The sequence below is a fragment of the Caenorhabditis remanei genome, chromosome V (assembly GCF_010183535.1).
Source record: "Caenorhabditis remanei strain PX506 chromosome V, whole genome shotgun sequence".
Taxonomy (NCBI): Eukaryota; Metazoa; Nematoda; class Chromadorea; order Rhabditida; family Rhabditidae; genus Caenorhabditis; species Caenorhabditis remanei.
The window spans coordinates 18,333,249-18,359,908 of record NC_071332.1 but is presented as its reverse complement, the minus strand read 5'-3'; the positions used below and the strand labels follow the sequence as shown (position 1 = coordinate 18,359,908).

Sequence of the window (26,660 nt, the reverse complement as noted above, 5' to 3'; positions counted from 1 at the left end):
TAGAATTGTTCATTTTCTTTTCTCCGTGAAGCGTTCGAAACGCTGTAATTATCTCAGTTAAATTATTTTCTTTCTTATAGATTTTCACTATAATTTCAGAAGCTTTCGAGATATGTCGACTACGTCTGCACTCGAATTCTCCAATTTGCCCACTGATGCAATTGGGAAAATCATTGAGAAATGTGATCTCAAAGAGCAGTGAGTAACCCAAAAACCGCAGGGAACGAACTAAATTTATTCGAGATTTCAGATTGACTCTCCGAAAAGTGTCAAAAAACCTGCGTTCTCTCGTCGATGAACAGAAAATTGGGTACAAATCGATCCAGATTGATATGACAGATTCGTATATCATTTGTTGGTATAACGACAAAAGAGTTGTGTATACAAGCGAGAATTGGGATAAGAAGGGCGTGCGTATCGTTACTGACGAATCCTGCATTCTCCGAAGCGAAGATTATGAGAAAATCGCTTTGAGTGATTTGTCGATTGCACTGAAAAATCCAAAATTGCGATTGGATAAATTGATCGTCAGCTATTACTCCAATGATAGAATGAGACTATTCGGATTGAATAGCCTTCTGCCAGATCTGAATCACCAAATACACGTCAAAAAACTGTTTGTCCATGCGGAATCGCCTGAATATCTTCAGAAGAATCTTCTATCGATTCTTCCCTGCTTGAAACCGAAGGAACTCGGGAATATTGGAGTTTTCGTAAAAGACCTTGACGATCGGGAACCGGAAGAAGCATTGAAAACAGTCAGGAAAATTGCGAATCTGGAACAATGGAAGCAAGCGGAAGAACTCACTACTCAAGATTGTTTCGATGACTTCCCATCGGAATTTCTCATGCATTTCAAACGTTTTGTGATTCTTGCAAGTGGTTTGAGAGAGGATTTCTTGATAAATCTCAGAGATGTAAGTTTTTTCCAGTAAACAAATTATTTCTCTCGAATGTTATGGATGTCAATTTCTTCATTGCAGTTTTTCTCCACGTCTACCAACTTCGAGTCATGCACTATCGATTCATACGATCTCGCCGACTGCACTGAACACCTCGAATCGTTCTGTGAGGAAGTGGAATCAGGAGATCCGTCCATCCTCCTCTTCCACTTCAAAATTCCTGACAATTCGAGAAAGTTTTTTGAGTTTAAAATTGACTACAATGAATACGTAATGGTTATCGAGAATAAGAATTTCTGATTTGTTGTTGTTTTTTCTGTTGTTATTGTTATGAAAAGTTGATTAGAATTGTTCATTTTCTTTTCTCCGTGAAGCGTTCGAAACGCTGTAATTATCTCAGTTAAATTATTTTCTTTCTTATAGATTTTCATTATAATTTCAGAAGCTTTCGAAATATGTCGACTACATCTACCCTCGAATTCTCCAATTTGCCTACCGATACAATTGAGAAAATCATTGAGAAATGTGATCTCAAAGAGCAGTGAGTAACCCAGAAATTGTTCGGAACAAACTGAATTTATTCGAAATTCCAGAATGACTCTCCGAAAAGTGTCGAGAAAACTGCGTTCTCTCGTCGATGAACAGAAACTTGGGTACAAATCCATCGCGATCATTTTGAATGATTCGTATATCATTTGCGGGTATAACGACAAAAGGGTTACGTATGCAAGCGGGAATTGGGATGAAGAGTATGAGGAGTATGAACAGGAGGAACTTGGTTTGGCTTATGAAGAATTTTGGATTCTCAAAAGCAACGATTATAAGAAAATCGCTTTGAATGATGTGTCCATTGCATTGAATAATCCAAAATTGCGATTGGATGAACTGACAGTCAGCTTTGACTCTCGTGATGAAGTGACTCAATTCAGATTGGAGGGGCTTCTGAAACATCTGAATCATCAAATACATGTCAAAACATTGACATTCCGTGCGGGATCCCCTGAATATCTTTTATCGATTCTCCCATGTCTGAAACCGAAAGTGCTTGTGAATATTGAAATTTACGAAGGATTATCGGAAAAAGCAGCGGAAAAAGTCAGACAAGTCGCACGTCTGGAGCAATGGAAGCAAGCGGAACAATTCACTGCTCACTATTGTTTCCATTACCTCCCATTAGAATGTCTCATGCATTTCAAGCGTTTCTTGATCTTAAATCGAGATGTCACAGAGCAATTCTTGATAGATCTCAGAGATGTTAGTTATTTTCAGACAACGACTGATTACTTTCGAATGTTATGGATGTCAATTTATCAATTTCTTCATTACAGTTATTCTCCAAATCTATCAACTTCGAGGCGTGCACTGTCGAATCATTCGGTCTCGACAACTACCCGGAATATCTCGAACCATTCTGTGAAAAAGTGAAATCTGAAGGAGAAGTCATCTACCACTTCAAGATTCCTGACGATTCGAATAAGATATTGGAATTCAAAATATACAATTATGACTTCTACGACCAAATTGATATTGAGAAGAAGAATTTTTGATGTTTCTTGTTGTTGTTTCTGTTGTTATTTGTCATGAAAAGTTGATTCAAATTGTTTTTTTTTATTCCGTGAAGCGTTCGAGACGCTGTAATTATCTCAGTTAAATTATTTCCTTTCTTATAGATTTTTACTATTCTTTTAGAAGCGTTCGAAATATGTCGACTACCTCTGCCCTGGAATTCTCCAATTTGCCCACCGATGCAATTGGGAAAATCATTGAGAAATGTGATCTCAAAGAGCAGTGAGTAACCCAAAAACCGCTGGGAACAAACTAAATTAATTCGAAATTTCAGATTGACTCTCCGAAAAGTGTCGAAAGACCTGCGTTCTCTTGTTGATAAACAGAAACTCGCCTACAAATCGATCCTGATCAATCCGTCAGATTCGTATATCGATTGTGTGTACAACGACAAAGATGTTGTGTATGCAAGCGAGAATTGGGATAATTATATGACTAATGAAGTCTCCGTCATCAGAAACGATGATTACGTGAAAATCGCTTTGAATGATTTGTCGATTGCACTGAATAATCGAAAATTGCGATTGGATGACCTATACCTGGCATTCTGCGACTTCTCCTCTGATGTAATGAATCGATTCAGATTGCTTCTGAATAGTCTGAATCACCAAATACACGTCAAAACATTGACAGTCCCTGCGGGAAATCCGGAATATCTTCTATCGATTCTCCCCTTTCTCAAACCGAAAGTGCTTGAGAATATTGAAGTTTTAGGAGGAGAAGACACTGAAGATTGGGCATCAGAAAAAGGAGCGGAAATTGTCAGAAAAATCTCGAGTCTGGAACAGTGGAAGCAAGCGGAACAACTCACTACTGGATATTATGTCGGTGACTTCCCAGCCGAATTTCTCATGCATTTCAAACGTTTCGTGATTTTCAAGTGGCGTGTCGACAAGGATTTCTTGATGAATCTCAGAGATGTTAGTTATTTTCATTAAACAAATCATAATTTTCTTATGTTATGAATTTCTTTATTGCAGTTATTCTCCACGTCTACCAACTTCGTGTCGTGCACTGTCGAATCAGATCTCGCCGACTGCACTGAACACCTCGAATCGTTCTGTGAAAAAGTGGAATCTGGAGGAGAAGTCATCTACCACTACAAGATTCCTGATGAGTCGAACAAGATTTTGGAGTTTAAAGTAGACTATAACCAAGACGAAATCGTTATCGAAAAGAAGAAGTTTTGATTTTTCTTGTTGTTGTTGTTGTTGTTATTGTAATGAAATGTTATTAAAAAAAATGTCTTTTCTTTGTTCCTTGAAGCGTTCGAAACGCTGTAATTATCTTAGCCTACCGTAACCTCAGCGCGTCAGTTCACGTGGACACGTGTACTCCACGTGGCAACAAGTAGTTTTCTGAAGTCGGTTGGCTTTCAGAGTTAGTTCTAGTTTTAGCTTTGGTTGTTTCAACCTTTGTTTTGTAAGTTACGCTCTCTTATTTTATTTTCTTGCAATAAAGTAAATTTATTGTAAGAAACTGTTCTTTGTCGTCATATTTTATCCGGAACCTATCACCCCGTATTCGTACGCGGGCAACTAGTTATCTTATTCTCTTTCTTCTTTTAGATTTTTAATATAATTTCAGGAGCTTTCGAAACATGTCGACCACCTCTGCCTTGGAATTCTCCAATTTGCCTACCGATGCAATTGGGAAAATCATTGAGAAATGTGATCTCAAAGAGCAGTGAGCAACCCAAAAACCGCAGGGAACGAACTAAATTTATTTGAGATTTCAGATTGACTCTCCGAAAAGTGTCAAAAAACCTGCGTTCTCTCGTCGATGAACAGAAAATTGCATACAAATGGATCGAGATCGATCCGTCAGATTCGTATATCTCTTGTGTGTACAACGACAAAGATATTGTGTATGCCAGCAAGAATTGGGATAAGAATGGCATGCCTATCGAAATCTCCATTATCAGTAACGATGATTACGTGAAAATGGCTTTGAATGATTTGTCGATTGCACTGAATAATCCAAAATTGCGATTGGATGAGCTGGGCCTGAGAATCTATGACTCCCCTGATGTAATGAATCGATTCAGATTGCTTCTGAATAGTCTGAATCATCAAATACACGTCAAAACATTGACAGTCCATGTGGGATCTACTGAATTTCTTCTATCGATTCTCCCCTTTTTCAAACCGAAAGTGCTTGCGAATATTGAAGTTTTAGGAGGAGGAGACACTGAAGATTGTGCATCAAAACACGGAGCGGAAAGAGTCAAAAAAATCTCGAGTCTGGAGCAATGGAAGCAAGCGGAGCAACTCACTATTGGATATTATTTCGGTTTCTTCCCATCCGAATTTCTAATGCATTTCAAACGTTTTGTGATTTACAAGTGGCATGTCGACGAGGTTTTTCTGATGAATCTCAGAGATGTTAGTTGTTTTATTACTGCAATGATTATTTTCGAATGTTATGAATTTCTTCATTACAGTTATTCTCCAAATCGACCAACTTCGAGTCATGCACCGTCGAATCAGATCTCGACGACTGCCCTAAATTCCTCGAATCGTTCTGTGAAAAAGTGGGATCTGGAAGAAAAGGGATCTATTGCTACAAGATTCCTGACGATTCGAACAAGATGTTGGAATTCAAATTGTATGGTTGCCAAATGATTATCGAGAAGAAGAATTTCTGATTTGTTGTTGTTATTGTTATGAAATGTTGATAAAAGTTGTTCCGTTTCTTTATTCCTTGAAGCGTCTGAAACGCTGTAATTATCTCAGTTAAATTATTTTCTTTCTTATAGATTTTCATTACAATTTCAGAAGCTTTCGAAATATGTCGACTACCTCTGCCCTCGAATTCTCCAATTTGCCCACCGATGCAATTGGGAAAATCATTGAGAAATGTGATCTCAAAGAGCAGTGAGTAACCCAAAAACCGCAGGGAACGAACTAAATTTATTCGAAATTTCAGATTGACTCTCCGAAAAGTGTCGAAAGACCTGCGTTCTCTCGTCGATGAACAGAAAAGTGCATACAAATCGATCGCGATCTATTTGACTGAATCGTTTTTCTCTTGTGTGTACAACGGCAAAAACGTTGTGTATGCAGGCATGAACTTTGATCAGAAGAATGCATTTGGTTTCGATTATAAGGGATGCTTTATCAGAAGCAACGATTACGTGAAAATCGCTTTGAATGATGTGGCGATTGCACTGAATAATCCTAAATTGCGATTGGATGACCTAAACCTGACAGTCTATCATCCCTCCCCTGATGTAATGAATCGATTCAGATTGCTTCCGAATAGTCTGAATCACCAAATACACGTCAAAACATTGACAGTCCATGCGGGAAATCCGGAATTTCTTCTCTCGATTCTTCCCTTTCTCAAACCGAAAATGCTTGCGAATATTGAAGTTTTAGGAGGAGGAGGAGGCACTGAAATTTGGGCATCAGAAAAAGGAGCGGAAAGAGTCAAAAAAATCTCGAGTCTGGAACAGTGGAAGCAAGCGGAGCAACTCACTGCTGAAGATTGTTTCCATTACTTCCCATCCGAATTTCTAATGCATTTCAAACGTTTTGTGATCTTAGATTGGGATGTCACAGAGCAATCCTTGATAAACCTCAGAGATGTTAGTTATTTTATTACTGCAATGATTATTTTCAGATTTGCAACGGGCCGGGGCGGAATTAAAATTTCCAGGGCCTGGCCCGGCCTGGAAGTTCAGTACCGAAAAAAATTCAAAATTTTTTTTCGAAAATTTCCCGATTTTTTTTTTGAAAAATATTTCTTAAGAACAACTTTTTGTAGGTTTCGAAGGTGGTTGAAAAATATACTTGAGGAAAAATATGAAAAATTTTCAGAAAGTAAATTTTTCGACAAAAAATTGTAGTGGAGAAAGTTCAAAAATTCAAATCCGGGCCGACCGGCCCGGCCCGGAATCTAGCAAGTCTGATTATTTTCAAATGTTATGGACGTCAATTCATCAATTTCTTCATTACAGTTCTTCTCCACGTCTACCAACTTCGAGTCATGCACTGTCGAATCAGATCTCGACGACAGCTCTGAATACCTAGAATCGTTCTGTGAGCAAGTCGATACCGGAGATGAAGACGTTCTCCTCTACAACTACAAGATTCCTGACGATTCAAACCAGATTTTGGAGTTCAAATTGGATTATGATCAACAGAAAATGATAATATCGAAGAAGAGATTGTAATTTTTTGTTCTGTTTTTGATAGAATTGATGTTAAATGTTGTTTTTTGTTTTTGATTCCGTGAACTTTTAGTTTGTTCTGGTTTAGAAAACAATAAATAGAATCTGTCAATAAATTGTAGTCATTTGCTCTTTTTGACGAAAAATCAAAGAATGCCTCAAGAAGACAAAGAAACGAAGCCTCATCATCCACTGAGATCTCTCACAATCTTTCTCATCTGGATATTCGCTCTCTACGTGGCAGTTATCATTATAAGAGGTTCTGAGCCAACGAAGACCACGCCTTCCAGACCTTCAGAATTCCAGTCTGTGAAGCATAACGGTGTCTGTAAATCACCGGAATGTATCCTTCTCGCTCATCAATTGGTTGGTTTCATTTAAGGAAGGCCTAATCCCTGAATATCAAAGTTATAGCACAATTGGCGAGATGTCTCTGTGGATCCATGTCAAAACTTTTATAAAGCTGTATGCGGAAAGTATAATGAAGATACGCTGGTTGATGGGCATAGAATGATGAAGAAAACGAAAATTGTGGAGCAACTTTTGAAAGGTGATTAGCTGGAAATGAGTAAATTGGGATTAGGATATACTTAAAACTTGCCTAAAAAGACTTACAGTACCGTGCAGTAAGATATACAATTCGGTCTTTTTCAGCTGAAAATGACCAGAGGGTGTTACGGTAACACTGATTGTCCCACAAAGCAAGTTATGTATAAACCATACATAACAAAGGTAGACCTTCATTTTTTCCGGTTGACAACTTTTTTGTACGGACACTCCCTAGAGGTTACATATTTACAAAGTGGTTTCTCCCTTAAATCGCCCCATTTCACTGCAAAATAGAGTGATTTTTAAGCTGTCCCCTTAAAATGACCATAACTCTCTAGGGAGTACTCGTACAAAAAAGTTGTCAACTTCAAAAATGAAGCTCAACTTTTGTTCTGTATGGGTTACACATAATTTACTTTGTGGAACAATCAGTGATACCGTAACACCCTCTGAAAGATGGTCATTTTCGACTGAAAAAGGTAAACTTGTAAAACTTACTGTAGTAGTAAATCTTCCCGTTTTCAAAACATCCATAATCGCAGAATTCCTCGAACAACCGTCCACTTCCACTTCGAAATCCGAGAAAGCAATGAAGACATTTTACAAGATATGTCAACGTGCTAAAACCATGAATGAAACTGAATATTATCAACAACGAGAAGTGACTTCAACTGAGATTTCCAAAAGAATTGGATCCATACCATTTCTTGACAAAAATTGGACGGAATCAAGTTTTGATTTGAATGGTTAGATCAAATTATTCTTTCTGTTAGATGTTCTCTAGATTTTCAGACATGATATCGAACTACTCCTCACTTGGTAGACTAAACCTCGGACTTTTTATGATCCCATCTAATTATCGTGATGTCTTTATTGGAAGAGATTTGCTGTTTTCGAAAGAGGAACTCGCGGAAGTGAAACAGGTTTTAATTTTATTCGTCAACCGGGTCGAAACGAGCAGGGCCGGGCCGCGCCGGACGTAACTCGCTTAAGCCTCAATCTTATGAGCTGAAAAATATACCGAAATGTAGATCTCAGCGAGGTCTATGACTGTGACCTACTACGGTATGACTATTCGTTAATGTACGACGTGCCGGGATATAGTGCCAAAAACCGCTAAAATGATCATGTTGAAATGAAATATTTTAGGAACACCATTTCTTATTAGAACGCAGCTGCGGAGGTAGTCTGAGCCTTATCGTACTCTAGCCCTGCCTGCGGCTCATTAAAGACTAGCCATCCGGCCCGTAGTAAGTTACAGGCACAGATCTCGCTGAGATCTAACTTTTGGTATATTTTTCAGCCCATAAATCTTAGTTTGAAGCGAGTTACACGCCGGCCGAGTTGACAAGTATGATTAAAAGAATTCACCAATTTCAGATGTATCTAAACGACAACAAAACTTTGCTAGATGTTGCGACGTTTGAAGAAGATTTCAAGAATATGGAAACGTTCAATGAAGAGTTAGAAAAAGTGAGGACGTTTTGAAACCAGACGCTTTAGAACAATGATTTTGCAGTTTGAAGAGCAATGGGACTTGTCGTCGTTCACTAAACTCTCTGATCTTCAAGCGCATTTGCCTAGTTTGGATTTCGAGAGGATTCTGAAGAATCTATTCAGTTCGAAACATAAAGATGAAGTGTGGGAGACTATAAGGCAGAGGCTACTAGTTCCGAAACTTTCCTTCTTTTTCAATGAGACTTATAATGTGAGTGCTCGCCGCTATATTACCTTACTTCTTCCTTTTCAGCTCGAAACAATACTACAAACTACATCAAAGCGAGTTTTGGCCAATTATTTCGGTGCCTACTTCCGTTTTTTGATGGAGGAAGATAATAGGGACAAACCGGATGGCAACGTGGATTGTGCCAAGGTTGGCAAGTCTTTTACAGTCTCCTCTATCCATAACCTCTTCCAGAAAGTTATTGAAAAACTTCCACTTGCCTCTCTTCGAGTCTTCGCCCGTAACCATTTCGACAAGGAGAATCTCCGATTGGCATCTGATATGGTTGAGGATATCCGACAGAGTTTTGTAGAGATTATCCAGCAATCCACGTGGCTTAGTCAGTCAACTAAAATAGCGGCTATTCGAAAGATAGAACATATGCAGAAATTGGTTGGGTATCCGAATGATTTGGAAGTTCCAGGAGCACTTGATAGCTATTTTGATACGGTAAGTTTGATAGAGCGCACTTGCATCTAGGGGGAAAGTTTCTAGCACATGGTTGCAAACCGGGCTGAAACAAGACAGCGTGTAACTCTCTTCAAACTGTGTTTTATGAGCTGAAAAATACACCAAAATGCAGATCTCGGCGAGTTGACCTCATACGAGTCGTATGGCTAGTCGTTAATATGACGCTGACCTTACGTTTTTTGGATCATTTTCAACGTCTGCAGCACGTATGAGGTCACGGATATAGAACTCGCCGAGATCTACATTTTGGTGTATTTTTCAGCTCATAAAACTCAGTTTGAAACAAGTTACGCCCATTTTGGCCCGGTTTACAAGTATGTTTTCCAGCTAAACCTATCCGAGGGAATGTCTTATCTTGCTGCGGAAGTAGAACTCGACCGATTCCATACCGAACAAGTTATGAACTTTCACGCCTCGCTTCTCTCCATCAAACCTGACGAGATGTACGTCGAAACGAATGCATACTACATGCCGGAGCTCAACAAATTGAGTAGGCTACCGTATTTCTTTAAAATGTTTGATTTCCTTCTCCAGCTATAAATGTTGCACTTCTGGACGAACCATTCTTCGATTCAACCTACCCGAAATACGCAAAAGTTGCTAGTATTGGTGAGGTTATTGGGCATGAAATCGGACATGGTTTCGATCCATTCGGAAGAATGATGGATGAGAACGGAGGTTACAAGGATTGGTGGACACCTGAAGACTCGGCGGAGTACGATAGAAGAGCACAGTGTCTGATAGATCAGTACACTGGGTATGACGACCCGGATTTTGGGAGAAATGTAGGGGTAGAACGGGGGTTGCAATTACGCTCTACTGAACATTTTTCAGTTGAATGGAAGTATAACTATTGGGGAGATGGCAGCTGATCTTCTTGGGATTAATGTTTCGTGGAAGACTTATAAGAAAGTGGATTTCTCGAGTGAGCCAAGTATTTTTGGATTTGAAGACGAGAAACCGGACAAACTATTCTTTCATATGACAGCACTGGTACTCAGTCAGATCACTCCAAACCTCCCTCTTCACACACTCAAATTTTCAGACATGGTGCCGTGCACGAGACTCCACACCACTCGCTACAAAACAGAGAATGCTACATCCAACGAGTAGTTTCCGTGTGAATGGAGTGTTCTCGAATATGAAAGAGTTCGCGGAGGCATTCAATTGTCCGGTTGGATCACCGATGAATCCCGTGAAGAAGTGTGAACTTTTTTGAGTAAATTCAGTTTAGTATTAGATGATGACACATGAAGAATATAAATAAAGAATTGAGTATTTTATTTTATTTTGAGGAGAGATACCACAAAATTTTAAGTCGAGGTGGGAAAGTAGCACATTCTGGTGATTTAAACTTTAATAATCAAACAAAGGATGTAACTTACTAAGGAAGGTCATGAAGTCAATTTGGAGATATGACATGTGACCTACCTATATCATTGGAAAGCTGAGAAAACGCTGATTTCAAATATATATTAACTTGTTGCTCTCAAAGCTTGGTATTCGAGAAAAACACGGTCAAAGCTTGGAAAAATGAGAATTATTACCTTTTAAACATACGAAAATCGCAAAAATATCGCACAATAATAATTTTTATTCAAACTTTTCACATTTCAGTGTTTTTTCTACGTTTCAGAATGTATTGTTTTATTTCTGCGCAGGTTACGGTACTTCGTAAAGCATTGGAGTTTGCGGACAATGTGCCACAAGTCACGCGCGCAGTAATCTGTCCACTCTCACTCACTCTTTTCGCTGCCTATTTATTTCTACGAAACAAATCGTATTTTTTTCCAGAAAATCACCTCAGAAAATGTCCGAATTTTTGAAAAACAATCCGACGGCTCTTCGCGCGTGTATTTTCTACGAGTATCGCCGCACCAAAAACGTCGAAGAGGCATTTAAAAACTTCTGTGAGGCAATCGGAGACGATGTGATTGAATACGTGGATTTCGAGTACTGGTTTTATCGATTTTATCACGGAAATCTGGATTTCGATCATGATAGAAGGTTAGCTAAAAATAAATTAGTTTTTAAGCAAATTTTGGAATTTCAGTGCCGATCCGAAGACGCTCATTCTCACCGATTTGCCAACAGAAATGCTCAATGAGATCATTGGAAATTTGGATATTCGGAAAAGGTTAGAAAATAGTCATTTGAATATATGAATTTATAAATTTCCTTTCAGCGATTTGCGACAAAGAATGTCCGAAATTCTGAAAAACAATCCAACGGTTCTTCGCGCTTGTATTTTCTACGAGTTTCTTCGTGAGAAAAACGTCGAGGAGGCTTACAAGAACTTCTGTAAAACAGTCGGAGACGATGTTATTGATTATGTGGATTTCGAGTACTGGTTCTATCGATTTTATCACGGAAATCTGGATTTGGATCACGAGAGAAGGCCGTTTATTTTTCATTCCCGTTTATTTTTCATTCCCGTTTATTTTTCATTCCCGTTTATTTTTCATTCCCGTTTATTTTTCACGAAAAAACGGTCGTATGTCTAAACGCTCGGTGAAGTCGGATCAGGAGTCGGGAGGTGGATCAAAAGCGAAGTCCAAGGCTGGAGTCAAGAAAGCCAAAGTCATGGCCGCTCCCGAAGACTTCGAGGAGAGGTTCTTCAAATTGGTAGAAAGTGATAGATTCCTAAAGGCGTTGTCTAAGACGTTTCGTGAGTTAATGGATGATAGGGTGAAGAAACTGGAGACGGAGCTTGATTGTCAAAATGTTAAGTTGAAAACTTTGGAGGAAGAGGTTAAGAAACTTGATGAGAAGGTGAAGTTACTGGTGAAGGAGAGTTCGGAGAAGGCGGGCGGTGAGAAGATGACGGATAAATTGGTCGATTCTAATGATGTGGAGAGACGGCGGTCGGTGGTATTCTCGGGAATACCAGAGTTTGGAAGATCGGAGAGAGAAAGGTGGTCCTGGGATCACCATTGTATGTCGAAGTTGCTGGCGTTCATGGATATCGGTCCACCGGCAACAACGATCTATAGACTTGGGAAGCCGAGGACTGGAGGAAGCAGATTGATGAAAGTGGTATTCGCGAACTCGATGACGCAGCAAATGGTACTGGCACGGGCTCCGGCGCTGAAACATTTCCCGTCTGGATCAAGGCCGGTTTTTGTCCGCCCTTCCTGGTCAAAGAGTTATCGAGATAAGTTGAAAATGAATTCTGAAGGTCACGCTAACTCCCTTAGTTCACGTGTTAACGTACATCATCCTAACCCTCCTATTACTCAATCTCTTAATAATGTGCCCCCCTCCCTAGAGCCCATGGACCTGGGAAACTAACTAGGGGACAGACCGGCCCTTCTCAAGTAGATTTAAACTCTCTGTCCCCTTCTTCTTCTAACTCTGTTCTTAATGATTCTTTATTGTATCCTGATAACTTATTCATGTCAGTTCTATCTGCTAAGGTTAGAAGCATAATTGCGAATAGAGCTGAGGTTAACTTCTTGCTAGAGCGTGGCGGTTATGATATTGCATTTTTTCAAGAAACCTGGCTTTCCATTAATACTTCTAATTCTCTTTTTTCTTTGAATTTAGGTCCCACAAAATATTCTTTATATAGATCGGACCGTTCCGATGGTAGAGGTGGTGGAGTTGCAACATTTGTAAAATCTTCTATAAATTCTAAGTTACTTTTCTCTGAATCAGTCAAAAATGGTTTTGAGATACTTGTAGTAGTCCTTGATATTGGGGTAGACCCCTTAATCCTAGTAAACGTTTATCGAACGCCTTCTTGTAGTCCTAGTAATACAAAAAAACTTTTGAAGCAGATTTCTACCTACCTTGATCCCGGTAAAAATTTATTATTAATGGGTGACTTCAATTGTAGAGAAATAGACTGGCTCTCCGACCCACCCCACAGTAATGCCCAACTAGCCACACAAATTATTAGTTTCTGTCATGATAATCATCTGATCCAGTATGTAAGGAACCCCACCAGAGGGGCTAATATTCTTGATCTCGTATTCTCAAACTTCCCAATTCAAAACGTAACCGTCTCAGCTCCTATTGGTCGCAGCGACCACTCAAAGATAGAATTCAAGTATGATCTTCTCTATAAACCCCCTTCTCCATCCATCAGCTATCCGGATTATAAGAACATCAGTTACGGTACTCTATCACAAATGCTCAGTAATGTAGATTGGACTCTAATTTTTGGGGTTTCGGATGTAAACGATAAATACAATAATTTTATTACGTATTTGAAGTACGTCTTTGCTCAGTCCGTACCTTGGGCAAGTTCGCGCCTGGGAATGGGTAACCTTCCAGAATATTTAGAATCTTTCCAAAAATTAGTGGAATATAGCTGGTCTCAGGCAGTCAAATCCCGATCAAAAGCCGATTACGTCACCTATGTCAAAATATCAAAAAGATTCCGGAAAAAAGTCTATAAATACCGTAGTAATTTGGAAATTTCTATGCTCAAAGAAAAAGGGCCTAGCAGGTTCTCAAATTTTGCAAAAATGGTTCTGAAACGGTCATCTAACATTGTTCCGGACATTAAAGACTCTCATGACACTTCACATATTTCGGATGAAGAGAAGTGTAAAGCGCTGGCGGCCCACTTCCAGGCTCAATATAAAAATAAGTACGATGGTAATTTTTCTGTTCCCGCGTATCACCGTTCTTTTCAAGACATTATATGTGTGACAGATGATGAAATCTTTAAACTTTTAAGTAAAATCAAGGGCAATAACACTTTGACTCCTGACGGAATTCCAGCCAGATTTTTAAAAATCATAAGTGCATTTATTGCTAGCCCCATAAGCCAACTCTGCAATTTTTCAATGATGAATGGAACGGTCCCAGATAGATGGAAAGAGTCGATAGTGTTTCCGTTGAAAAAGCAGGAAAATCCTACAAAAACTGTTCATTTTAGGCCAATTAGTCTTACCTCTATAATTTGTAGAGTCTATGAGAGGTGTATCTTACGTAGAATTTCTCATCACCTAGGTTCAATAAATTTCTGGAGTCCCGGGCAACATGGGTTCAGGCCTCAACGTTCAACGACCACATGTCTTCTCGAGTCCATGAATCAGTGGACATCTAGTTTAGAAAAAGGCGAACAAGTCGATGTAGTCTATTTCGACTATTCCAAAGCTTTTGATTCGGTGCCCATTGATCTTCTTCTAGTTAAACTTACCAGCATTGGTCTTAATGCATGTCTATTAAATTGGCTTCATTCTTTTTTAACCGGGAGGTCGTTTAAAGTAAAAATTAACTCTTTTTTTTTCGGAGGTTAGAACAATATCGTGTGGGGTTCCTCAAGGTGGGGTCCTCTCCCCAGTTCTGTTTTGTATATACGTGAACGACATAGCTACTGTAATACCAAAATCTGTAACAGCTATGCAATTTGCTGATGATTTAAAAATTTTCTCATCCTTCCCAAAGCATAAAAACACACCGGATCTACAAATTGCTATTGATGCCATATCTAATTGGTCGAATTCTGCAAAACTTGAGCTGAACGTGGCTAAAACTCACTGCTTATCGATCGGGAAATCTCCAAAACATTATAATTATTTCCTAGATAGTAATTTGATAGATAGAAAATGCTGTGTCCGAGATTTAGGATTTCTGGTTGATGAGAAGCTCACCTTTAAAGATCACTGGAGTACAGCAATACGAAAAGCAAATTTTGTCGCTTTTTCAGTATTTAAATCGTTCCATAGTAACAATATCCGACTTCTCACCCTGCTTTTCAAAATATTTGTGCGTCCAATACTGGAATACGGCACAGTCGTAACTAATCCAGGTAGTTGTAAAACAATTAAAAACATAGAATCAGTTCAAAGTAATTTCACACGTAGGATTATGTTTAGAACCTGTGGTAAAAGAATACTGAGAACTGACCCAAAGTACGTCCAGGCACACCAACGTTTAGTGAATTATCAACTTCAATCTTTATCTTCCCGACGAGCCGGATTTGATAAATTCTTCTTCGGTAAATTATTAATAGGAAAAATAGATATTGACTATACCAATTATTTTCAACTTTCATCTCACAATACCAGACGAGGCCACCTCTATCATTGGAAAACTCCAAGATCTAAAATTCGTGAGCATTTTTTCACTCACCGCGTCCTCAGTAAAATAGTTAGTCCTACGGCTCCATAAAACATTAAGCTTTCTCCAGTATTGCGGTACAACTGACATGAATAAGTAGTCGCCCATCCAATAACATTAACAATTCATTTACCTTCCACGTGTTCACTATTCTCCCTCTATTTCATTTCAAGTTCCCCCCCCCCCCCCCCCCTATTGGCCTTGCCACGTACTCTCACGTACGTATTTTAAATAAATAAAAAATAAATAAATAAATGTTTGGAATAGGTTAGAAAATCATTTATTTGAATATATGAATTCACAAAATATCCTTTTTGCAGATTCAATGTCCGAAAAGTTTCGAGAAAGTTCGAGGAAGTTGTCGACAGGTTCAAGTCGGAGTATGACGATATTACCATCGAAATTCAGAATCAAGTGCATTTTGAGCTTGACGATTATTCCGTTTATTACGAGAAGCGGAGGAATGATTGCTTCGTTCAAATCAATAACGCCTTCGCCAGGCATTTGAACATTGGATTGAGTGCACTATCGGCAATGCTGACTAACTCGAGATCTTCTATCGACTGTTTCCGTTTTTCAATTTATAGTTCCCATATCATGCCGAAATTCATCGAATCACTTTCCAAAGAAGTCAGTCCACTATTTTATGCAAAACGTGTTGAGCTATGCGGTGCTTATATTATCCCAACTCTATCGATGTTCAAATCTGGAGTACTCGAACACCTTCAACTGAGTGATGTCGGAATTGACGACGATACTATCAATAAACTTGTCGAAATGGATCAATTCAAACAATTAAAATCAATTGGATGTTATGTCTATGATCCGATTTCTCTCTCACAATTCAAGCGATTGTCTCATTTGTCCGCATTTGAAGTTCGCATGGACCGTGTTTCAGCAGAAGAGATTGTTATCATTCGAGATGTGAGTTCATACTTATTTCCTTCAGTCAAATCAATCGCTTTGTTTTCAGATTCTCACACAGTTCGTCAATCTAAGAAGTGGCCACATTTCACTGTGCAGTTTCATGAAACTCTCTGAAATTGGAACAGCTCTCGGAATCGATTATGACAACTCCGGACTACTCACTTATTGTCATCCGATTTCGAATAGTGATAAATCTCTCATTTTTTACATTGGCCGTTGCAGTATCGAAGTGACTATCAAAAATAATTAGTTACATTTTTCTGTTGTTCTTTGTTATCAAATTGTTCTCGAGAATAAATATCTTTGTTTGTTAGCATGCCTTATTTATTACCAAGGTACTGTACTTCATATAGTCCGCATTGGTGTTTGCGGACAATACGTCACACACATCACGCACATTGCTCAGCCTCAATTCTCACTTTCTCTCACGCGTAGCAATCTGTTCCCTCTCATTCACTTTTTTCGCTGCCTAATGCATCTACCCACGAAGAAAAATTGTACCATTTAATGCATTTTTTTGCAAATTAATGCTATTCACGAATGCAAATTAATGCATTAATCTGCAGTTTTGTACCGTAATCAGAAGCACTGAGAAAATTGTCGGCGCAAAATATCGCAAGCTGGAAATTCCATGCGCCTTTAATTTTTGTGTGGCCGCCCGTAAATCCACTGCGCTTGTAAATCCACACAAAAATCGCCCACACAAAAATTAAAGGCGCATGGAATTTCCAGCTTGCGATATTTTGCGCCGACAATTTTCTCAGTGCTTCTGATTACGGTACAAAACTGCAGATTAATGCATTAATTTGCATTCGTGAATAGCATTAATTTGCAAAAAAATGCATTAAATGGTACAATTTTTCTTCGTGGGTAGATGCATAAATATTTCTACGAAACAAATTGTGTTTTTTTTTCCAGAAAATCGCCTCAGAAAATGTCCGAATTTCTGAAAAACAATCCGACGGCTCTTCGCACTTGTATTTTCTACGAGTGTCGTCGTACCAAAAATGTCGAAGAGGCATTCAAAAACTTCTGTGAGGCAATCGGAGACGATGTTATTGATTATGTGGATTTCGAATACTGGTTCTATCGATTTTATCACGGAAATCTGGATTTCGATCACGAGAGAAGGTCAGTTTAGAAAATAAATTTGTTTAAATGCAAATTTTGAATTTTAGTATCGATCCGAAGCCACTCATTCTCACCGATTTGCCAATGGAAATGCTTAACGAGATTGTCGGAAATCTGGATGTTAGAAATAAGTTAGATAATGATTCGTACAGTCGAAAAAATTATGGAATTTTCCTTTTGCAGATTCAATGTTCGAAAAGTTTCGAGAACTTTCGAGCCAGTTGTCGACAAAGTCAAACACCAATTCGAGAATTTTTCCATTTATATTGAAGAACAAGAAATGTCTCTACATCTTGACAAAAGCTATGTTCATTACGAAAAAGGGAAGACTGGTTTCCGCATTAAAAGTGGAAGCAAACCAAACAAAAATCATTTGAACATTGAATTGAGTGATCTGTCGAATTTTCTGACAACTTCAAAATCGCCTATCAAGTCGTTTTCTATATGGAATGAATATACAGCTTTTATTGAAATGATGCCAACTTTTTTCGAATCGCTTTCAAAAGAAGTCTGTCCAATATTCTATGCAAAACGTGTTGAGCTAACAGACGATTACAAGGATTATATCATTCAACTCTTATCGCTATTCAAACCTGGAGTACTCGAAGTACTTTCCCTGCATGGATCCGAATTAGGTGACGATATCTTTGCTGAACTTGTCGAATTGGATCAATTCAAACAATTAAAATCATTTAATAGCTCGGAACTGTTTTCTTTCTCACAATTCAAGAGATTGTCTCATTTGTACGCATTTGAAGTACGCATGGATCATGTTTCAGCAGAAGACATTGTGATCCTTCGAGATGTGAGTTGATACTTGTTTCCTTCTAAAATCTACCGATATGTTTTCAGATTCTCTCACAGTTCGTCAACCTCAAAAGTGCCGACATTTCACTGTGTAATCTCATGAATCTCTCTGAAGTTGCAACAGGTCTCGGAATCGATGACGACTTCGAACAAATCACTTATAGTCATTCAATTCCTAATTCTGATAAATGGCTCATTTTGAAAATCGAAAGTTACGATATTTTCGTGACTGTCGAAAATAATTAGTTTCTAACCTATTGCCTGTCAAGTAGTTCTCAACAATAAATATTCATTGTCAGATCTTGTTATCGGATTATTTTATTTCTCGATGTATGCATTTATTTTTGCAGACAAAGTGTCCTACCTTTCTTCCATTATTTATCCATTTTCGTAGCATATTTCTACGAAATTTCATTTAATTTTCAGCGATTCGCGACAGAGAATGTCCGAATTTCTGAAAAACAATCCGACGGCTCTTCGCGCGTGTATTTTCTACGAGTGTCGTCGCACCAAAAACGTCGAAGAGGCATTTAAAAACTTCTGTGAGGCAATCGGAGACGATGTGATTGAATACGTGGATTTCGAGTACTGGTTCTATCGATTTTATCACGGAAATCTGGATTTCGATCATGATAGAAGGTCAGTTTAGAAAAAATATTAGTTTAAAAGCAAATTTTGAATTTTAGTATCGATCGGAAGCCACTCATTCTCACCGATTTGCCAATGGAAATGCTTAACGAGATTGTCGGAAATCTGGATGTTAGAAATAAGTTAGATAATGATTCGTACAGTCGAAAAAATTATGGAATTTTCCTTTTGCAGATTCAATGTTCGAAAAGTTTCGAGAACTTTCGAGCCAGTTGTCGACAAAGTCAAACACCAATTCGAGAATTTTTCCATTTCTAGATCACGATAGAAGGTCAGTTTAGAAAATAAATTCGTTTAAAAGCAAATTTTGGAGTTTCAGTTACAATCCGAAGCCGCTCATTCTCACCGATTTACCAACAGAAATGCTCAACGAGATTGTCGGATACTTGGATGTTTGGAATAGGTTAGAAAATAAATTATTTGAATATATTTATAACATTCACTTGCAGATTCAATGTCCGAAATGTTTCGAGAAAGTTGTCGACAGGTTCAAGTCGGAGTACGACGATATTACCGTTTATATTGAGACACAAGAAGTAAAATTTCATCTTGACGATTGTTTTGTTCATTACGAGAAGGGACAGAACGATTGCTACGTTCAATGCAACTCTGATGAAGCCGACGAAAACCAGTTGAACATTGAATTGAGTGCTCTGCCGACTGTTCTCACTACTTCGAAATCTCTTATCGCACGGAGTCTACAACGAGCCATCTCGATTCAAAAAAAAAAGCGGGAAAACGCCTTTTTTCAGCGGAGCGCGTTTGCACACACACAACCTTTTACAGCGGCAATTATTAATTTTTCTCAGTATTTAATCGATTAAATGTGTTTTTAAATAATTTTCTCTCGTTTTTGTTATTAAAATGTCAATTATATGCAATAATTGTTTGTTTTTTACTTATTTAATTATGAATTTTGTGAAGAATTTATAGATTTACGAGGCAAGAAAAACAACGGTATTTTTTTTCAGGGAAAAACGCTCAAGGAGAAGTGAAGGAGCAAGAGAGAAGTCGAATGGAAATTATGGAAGTGAAATTCGTGTTTTCAGGTCATTTTTGTATTCAACTTTCCAAAATTTCACATATTCCCGTAGGGTAGTACCAATTTTCAGCACGAATGCCTTCACGAATTAAGAGGAATGAAAGCGAAAATAAAGAAGAAAAAGAAGAAAAGGATGAGGAAATGAAGTGAATCCAATATCAGGACAAATCGAAAACTCTGTTGTTGATGAGGCAGCGCTTGAAGCATTCCTTGGCTCTCAGAATATCGTTTCGAGTCGTGCGATAACGCAGTTTCGATGAATTGTATGACGCGTGGAATGCTTCGATAGGATGTTCGCTCGTTTTTGCCCATGTGTGGTGAGTTTCAACGAATTCCATCACGTGTTCAAGAAGCGCATGGAGTTTGGGCGTCACATTGTCATCAGCCGCAAACTCCTGGAGACAGAGCCACATGGTGTCCTGAATTTCGAACTTTTTTTGTTTTAAAAAACTGGAAAATTACAATGGCGTTTTCCATGTCTTCTATCTCCTCTGGATGCAGCTTTCTTGGCACGCACAAACGCTGAAGCCTTCCTAAAGCCTTGAGAAACTGTGTCATGCTATTAAAATGCTTGTGATTTGTGAAAATCGACATGTAATCATCAATAGCATCTTCCTTCAAAAGATTGTAGATGTGGTTGCCGCAAAAGTTTTTTTGCCACACACTCATGTCAGCACCCCATTTCTTCCAAAGATCTTCCAGTTTTTTCCTGTTTTCTTTTTTGCCTTGGAGTGCGTCCATCGTAGAATTATAGATAGCTTGTTCTTTTCTAAAATATATAGAATTTATGTGGGAAGGGGTAAAATAATGTTTACTTCAATTCATCTTTCTTCAATTCTATTTCATTTTTCAGAAATTCAATCGCCTCGTCAGCCAGTGCGTTCACTTTCACTCCCGTAATTCCACGACAACCGAGGCAACTTAATGGATTGTTAGGATCATTGGTCAACTCCCATTCCTCTGCAGCCCACATACCACAACAGACTGCATGGTATGTTTCTTCGCACGTTTCACACTTCACTAATCGAGCATCGAAAAGTGGTGCTTTCCCAATCGATCTGTCTCTATAAAGACATTTTTCAGCTGGACACGCTGCCGCTTCCGTTTCATCTGTGCCATCGAGAGTCGAATCCTGGAAATGCTGGAGAACAACGGCTACTGTCAACATGGAAGACAGCTCAACATCAAGCATTTGAACTGTTTTTTGGAGATTTATAAGGTTGGATTTCCGAACTCTAGACTGTTTGATGTCGGCCTTGGTGATCTTTAATCCCGTGTCTTCACAATCCATTGTTGTTGTCCATAACAAAAGGTTATCGAAACCGAAACCTTGGGCTACTCCCATGATGGTGTGCAGACTTGGGATTGTTACGTGATCCAGACTGATTCCGGTGAAGACGAAAGATGATTGGGATTTCACACTTTCCACTGTCGTTTTCGCTGAACCCTTTTCACTCGCATCTGAATAACTCTTTTCTGTGCGCCGAACCGTGTGCTCTCCTCTCTTGTAGTCTCTGATCTTGATGCGACCCCGTTTGAGACAAAACATGCATGGGTTCGTAGCAGATGCTCCTTGGTGGCCAAGCATGTCATACTGAAATTTCATATCGCCACCAAGGAACATATCTACCGGAATCAGAAGTTCTGTGTTGTTTACTGTGATCTTCAATTCTTTCAGGTTGTTCAATTGATCGATTACTGTCGGAATGTGCTTCAGTAAGGCTTCCGATGATTCTTCATCATCAAATACTCCAAGAGGGATCAAGTTGTGGCAGCTATTTGGTGAGTCAACGTTGCCAATGGAAAGGCAAAGTTTCATCTCTTGTCCTCCTTTATCACCTAAATTCTCTTATTTTCAATATGTCAAAAACTAATCGAATACCCATGACTGTTAACCAAATTCCCTTATCGAAGTCTAACGTCAGTTTCTCCGTTTCAATCAATTGCTCAATTCTTTCCGAAACCGTCTTGGCTACATCATTCAAGTGAGCTACAGTCACAATTTTTCCTTCGTCTTTCACCCCTTTTGACTGGTAGACCGTAAAAACATCATCAGATGCAACTTTTCTTTCCAAACTGATGATAGCCTTCATTGGAGGAAAAGGGTCTGGCAATTGATGGCTTCTAAGGATATTTTTGATGGTTTTGAAGCTTTTCCGTGTTAAATTTGCAGAATGATAGGCTTGGAATCCCTCTTGAGGTGATAATTTCAGTGAAGCGATTCCATCCCGTTCCAACTTGTTCACAACATCCTTATAGAAGAGCTTCGATTCCAAGCCTAAATAATCTAGTTTCTAGTTTTAAATCATTTCTCTTTCAACCTGCTAGATTTTGCAAATAGTCACACGCTTTTTGCAGTCTTTCCCGTTTCCCTTTATTGCTCTTTACATCGTCGTAATTCATTAGCTTCACTTCTCTTGGCTTGCGTTTTAGTTCTATTAATTCTTCCTTTTGTTTCAGGATTTCGGAACTCTTTTTCTCGTTTTCAGCCGACAGTTCTTCCATTTCTCTCTTCATAGCAACAATCTGATTTTGTAGCGCAACAATCTGATTTTCTAGCTCAACCTTCTGTTGCATCAAAAAATGTCTGGATCTTTTCGTTCGTTCATTTTGCTCAACCAATGTTTCTTTATCTTTCGCCAACACTTCATTTTCTCTTTTCAACCGTTCGTTCTTGTCAATTTCAGCCTGAATTTCAATCCGGTTATACCGTTTTTTTCCTTTTAATCACCTCGACTTTTTTCTCTGCTTCGTCTAACTTCCCATGTATTAAGTGCACATTTCTTTGAAAATCGTTCGTTTTTGCAATCATCTTTCTGTTATGTTCTTTCTCCAAAAGCTCTAACTGTTCTCGCAATACACGAATAGTTTCTACCGGATCAGTGTCGTTCCCGGCGCTGTCAATTTCCATTTTTGGAGCTAGAATAAGTCAGCTTTAGAAGCTTTTTTATACATTCCAGTTAAAGATGGGTGAAGGAGCAAGGTTCCCTTTCAAATTATAACAAAAAAACACATGCTAATATCTTCTTAAATTTATTCAACAAAATGATTTATTTCAGAAAACGATGTGGACGCCTCTCGTCTTCGATCTTCTCAACGTCGGATTCTCATCTCATCACACCACTCCACTTTTCTCATTCAGGTCCATTTTTCCTTTACGTGTCTTTCCGTTTCTCTTCATATCGTAGTTGAGGTTGAACATTTTTCAGGAACTATTCACGGAACTTCTCTCTTCGAAACACAACAAACGACAGAATACAGGCACATCTCAACACACTATTATTTTCGATTGTTTGTTGTTTCTTTTAAATAAAACTCTGATTTCCTTACTTTCATTCAGCTCCACTGTTGCTTCCGATACCAATATCCAAAAATCGAACGGTTTTTGCAAAGGAATACACCTTCTCCCTCTACAAAACAGCGAAACCCCCCTTTCACCTTACCAAATTTTGCCAAAAGTCGGAAATTTTTACAATTTCCAATTCAAAAAACCTTCCCTAAATTTATTAGAGCTAAAATTGTGATCAAAATGTTACTTTTCTATCGAAAAATTTGGTTTTAAAGGAAAAAAATTTATTCAGAAAAAATAATTAAATTTGAATTTTTGTGCTTCGCGCCAAAGTCCCGTTGAGCGCGATTGCGTCACTTTTCCTCGAGATGGCTCGTTGTAGACTCCGTGATAGTGCTTTAAAGAAGAACTTTTTGGTGTAATATCAACCTTGTCGAAAAGGTAGCGGGCGAACGCTCTCAGAGATTTTCTGAGGTTCGTACCACTCCAATCTCCTACATCATTGGCATGGAAAATCGCAGAAAGACGGAAATAGTTGTTATTGGGAAGATGAAGAACCGTATCGTGAACTTCGTTAGCTCGATCCAAAGAAAATGCTTTTTGTGCCTTTTCAGTCAGATTTGTGGGCTTTTCGACCACTTTTGCGACTTTTTTGTTTTGAATATTGCTCTGTAATTTAACAATTCACGAAAAACTTTTAAAGAAAAGTGTACCATTCCAGCAGAAAAAGCCATTTGAAGGCAAACATTTTCCAATATATGATTTCCTGCCAACCGACATTCTTGTGCAGAACGTAAGAACTCGTAGTAGTCGACTTCACGTGTATTTTTGACCAGTTTCTGAAGGTTTCTCTGAAAGTTTTCTGTTTGTCGTGCCACATATTTCAAATTTACATCACAAGTTGCTCTATCCAGTGGAATCCCATTTTCGTAGTTGTATAGTTCCGTCGCTGCGAACCCGAATGGACTCCATCGGCCGTCGACAGTGGCTCGAAGGCGTTTGGATGGTGCACGAGGTGATGGAGAAGTGACAACGGCTTCTGAATCTCTATGATCTACCATTTGACTGAAGGAGCTATTGTCATTGATGTATAGATCGTCTTGTCTGGATTGATTGAATCTGGAACTGGAACTGGTGGCATCGTTCCGACCGGGAGAGTGGATGACACGTCGGTTTAGTGGCACTCTATATGGAGCAGGTGCGTACGATGTTTTTGGGGTTCGAAGCATGCCGATAAGTTTTGGAAGCTAAAAATAATTAGATTTTACACAATTTTTCTGGAAGCAATAAGCGAGAGAGGAAGTTAGAGATACAATGAAGAAAAGTTGACAATATGACGCGAGGTGACGGGAAGACGTTGATTTTCTGGAAAAATATTCTTGTTTCAAGAGCCATTTGTGCAAATGTTTGAATTTATTGGGTCTTTTATCAACAACTACATGAGACGACTATGAAATGCTTAATTATGAAGAAGAGCTCCGTTAGCTTGGATGAAAATAGTATAAGTATCCGAATTAATATAACATGATACTCCTTTAATAGCTTCCACAGAGAGTACAGTTCTTCTTCCCGACAATGTTCCACATTGGATTCCATCATATTCCTTGATAATTCTATGAACTTCCGATGCGTAGTATAAATTATTGGAATCCATATTATTATATACTTGTCCGAAGCTCACAAAACGTTCACTCTGAGTTACTGAGTTGATGGGCTCTGCCAGTACTCCCTTGACAAAGCTATTTACGATAACAGCGATGAATCGAAAACATTTTTTCCCTTCAATCGTTTCGGCGAAAAACATATCATCGGTTGTTTTACGGTCAGAATAATTCGATGTAAGAGTACCAATTCCGAGAGAAAGTCTTCCGAATAAGGTAGCTTCTCGATCTGATACATGTGCTAAATCTTCTGGAGTAATTTCAAGAATGGGGCTCATCCAGTGGATTTTTGTTGGAATGATGTCCGAAGTCAATGATAGAAATTTTTGAATTTTGGAGGATTTATGATCCGTTGATCGATGAGCAATTTCTCTTCTAATACTGCTATGAAGAAGGACTCTAAAAACGGAATATCAAACATTGTTCAATGAAATAACAAACTTTGTGCAAGCATTTTGAACGAAATACCGAGTTGTCGAAGTACTATATCCACTCAATGCAAACTGATAATAGCTCTCAAAAGAATTCGTAGATAGAGGTCCTGTATTTCTAAAAATTTGGTTGACTTCCGGCAAATGAAACAAAATCTCCTGAAGGATCATACTACAGTGGAGTAGGCTCCTTTACTGAAACCTACGTGGGCCTTGATTGTGATATACTTTTCATTCGCTTCGATTAAAAACCATGCAGCAGCAGCACATAGTTGAAGGTCAAAAAGGTCGCTAACACTCGAGTCACTGTACATTTTATTAGCTAGCATACTTAACGCCACCAATACAGTACGAGCCTCGGGGGTCATATGTGGACATTCTGAGGCAATCAGACAAATTACCAAGCGGAAGAACTGCAAAAAATGACATAAGTTCAGATGGATACCGTACTCCCTAGAAATTACATTTGTTTTATCCGTGCCATTTCGACAAGCTTCCAAGTTTTTGTAATACGAATGAATATTCACTTTCTTCATATAAGAATTGAAAAGTTTCTCGTCGATGACAAATATCTCCGATTTCCTCTCTAATTTGATATCCTTCGGCATTAACTCTACAAACAAAATTAATCCTTTTTCATTGAAAAATCATTTCAACCTTTTCTTATTCTTTCGAAAATCCCCTCTCCGAGGGCATGGAGAAGATCGATTGGGGTATCGTATGGATGAATGATATCTATTATCTTCGATGGAATTGGTCCGAACCCATTTTGGCCATGGCGAGAATCAAACGATGTCAACTCTCCGAACCTAGTTTCTCTTCGTGAATCTCCACGCGACTTGTAGAACGTATTTTCGGAAAGACAGTAGAAACAAGAGCCGCTGGACTGATGCGATTTCATGCCGAAAAACGCACGTTTGGCCTGAAACGTAAAGAAACATAAGATCCGTTTACAGAATAAAAACCACACGGGTTGATCCGCTGTGACTGTAGCAATGTAACATTTGATTGTGAATCCGCCAATTTTCCCAATGTTTCGTTCAATATCAGACACAATGAATGGAATTATTGAATTCCAAACTGCAGTGGACGGCGTCTCGGAACACTCTACCAATCCTTCGAGAACAACACTAGTTGATTTTTGCATCAATCCAGTCGGGAGATCTACTAATATCAAACTCACAGGCCACAATTTTCTGGAACTTTTCTTTAAAAAAACGTGATGATCTTTCAAACAAACTTAGTGGTTCCTGAAATATGGACC

General features: G+C 38.6%; 8 protein-coding genes across 8 annotated transcripts; 7 read left to right on the top strand and 1 right to left on the bottom strand.

Moving 5' to 3' along the window:
* Nucleotides 1-112: 112 nt before the first annotated feature.
* GCK72_021027 (uncharacterized protein) lies at nt 113-1,202 on the top strand (the record flags this gene model as incomplete). Its single annotated transcript, XM_053733956.1, has 3 exons — nt 113-198; nt 251-917; nt 984-1,202. The coding sequence occupies 3 exons, from the start codon at nt 113-115 to the stop codon at nt 1,200-1,202; spliced, it is 972 nt and encodes a 323-aa protein (XP_053582869.1).
* Nucleotides 1,203-1,357: 155 nt separating this feature from the next.
* GCK72_021026 (uncharacterized protein) lies at nt 1,358-2,449 on the top strand (the record flags this gene model as incomplete). Its single annotated transcript, XM_053733955.1, has 3 exons — nt 1,358-1,443; nt 1,496-2,156; nt 2,231-2,449. 3 exons carry the CDS (start codon nt 1,358-1,360, stop codon nt 2,447-2,449), a joined length of 966 nt encoding a protein of 321 aa, XP_053582868.1.
* A 155-nt stretch (nt 2,450-2,604) lies between these two features.
* On the top strand, nt 2,605-3,658 carry GCK72_021025 (uncharacterized protein; the record flags this gene model as incomplete). Its single annotated transcript, XM_053733954.1, has 3 exons — nt 2,605-2,690; nt 2,743-3,388; nt 3,449-3,658. 3 exons carry the CDS (start codon nt 2,605-2,607, stop codon nt 3,656-3,658), a joined length of 942 nt encoding a protein of 313 aa, XP_053582867.1.
* Nucleotides 3,659-4,068: 410 nt separating this feature from the next.
* GCK72_021024 (uncharacterized protein) lies at nt 4,069-5,115 on the top strand (the record flags this gene model as incomplete). The annotated part of the gene is made up of 3 exons (XM_053733953.1): nt 4,069-4,154; nt 4,207-4,852; nt 4,912-5,115. The coding sequence occupies 3 exons, from the start codon at nt 4,069-4,071 to the stop codon at nt 5,113-5,115; spliced, it is 936 nt and encodes a 311-aa protein (XP_053582866.1).
* A 143-nt stretch (nt 5,116-5,258) lies between these two features.
* GCK72_021023 (uncharacterized protein) lies at nt 5,259-6,645 on the top strand (the record flags this gene model as incomplete). The annotated part of the gene is made up of 3 exons (XM_053733952.1): nt 5,259-5,344; nt 5,397-6,057; nt 6,430-6,645. 3 exons carry the CDS (start codon nt 5,259-5,261, stop codon nt 6,643-6,645), a joined length of 963 nt encoding a protein of 320 aa, XP_053582865.1.
* A 150-nt stretch (nt 6,646-6,795) lies between these two features.
* GCK72_021022 (uncharacterized protein) lies at nt 6,796-10,604 on the top strand (the record flags this gene model as incomplete). The annotated part of the gene is made up of 12 exons (XM_053733951.1): nt 6,796-7,008; nt 7,057-7,192; nt 7,734-7,937; nt 7,984-8,114; nt 8,572-8,664; nt 8,711-8,899; nt 8,942-9,064; nt 9,110-9,364; nt 9,713-9,875; nt 9,920-10,170; nt 10,220-10,378; nt 10,431-10,604. 12 exons carry the CDS (start codon nt 6,796-6,798, stop codon nt 10,602-10,604), a joined length of 2,091 nt encoding a protein of 696 aa, XP_053582864.1.
* Nucleotides 10,605-11,195: 591 nt separating this feature from the next.
* On the top strand, nt 11,196-16,637 carry GCK72_021021 (uncharacterized protein; the record flags this gene model as incomplete). Its single annotated transcript, XM_053733950.1, has 7 exons — nt 11,196-11,392; nt 11,439-11,522; nt 11,571-11,718; nt 11,903-12,451; nt 13,315-13,601; nt 15,781-16,384; nt 16,434-16,637. The coding sequence occupies 7 exons, from the start codon at nt 11,196-11,198 to the stop codon at nt 16,635-16,637; spliced, it is 2,073 nt and encodes a 690-aa protein (XP_053582863.1).
* A 3,536-nt stretch (nt 16,638-20,173) lies between these two features.
* Nucleotides 20,174-22,926, bottom strand: GCK72_021020 (uncharacterized protein; the record flags this gene model as incomplete). Its single annotated transcript, XM_053733949.1, has 6 exons — nt 20,174-20,434; nt 20,478-20,784; nt 20,831-21,854; nt 21,898-22,293; nt 22,337-22,703; nt 22,747-22,926. The coding sequence occupies 6 exons, from the start codon at nt 22,924-22,926 to the stop codon at nt 20,174-20,176; spliced, it is 2,535 nt and encodes an 844-aa protein (XP_053582862.1).
* Nucleotides 22,927-26,660: the final 3,734 nt, after the last annotated feature.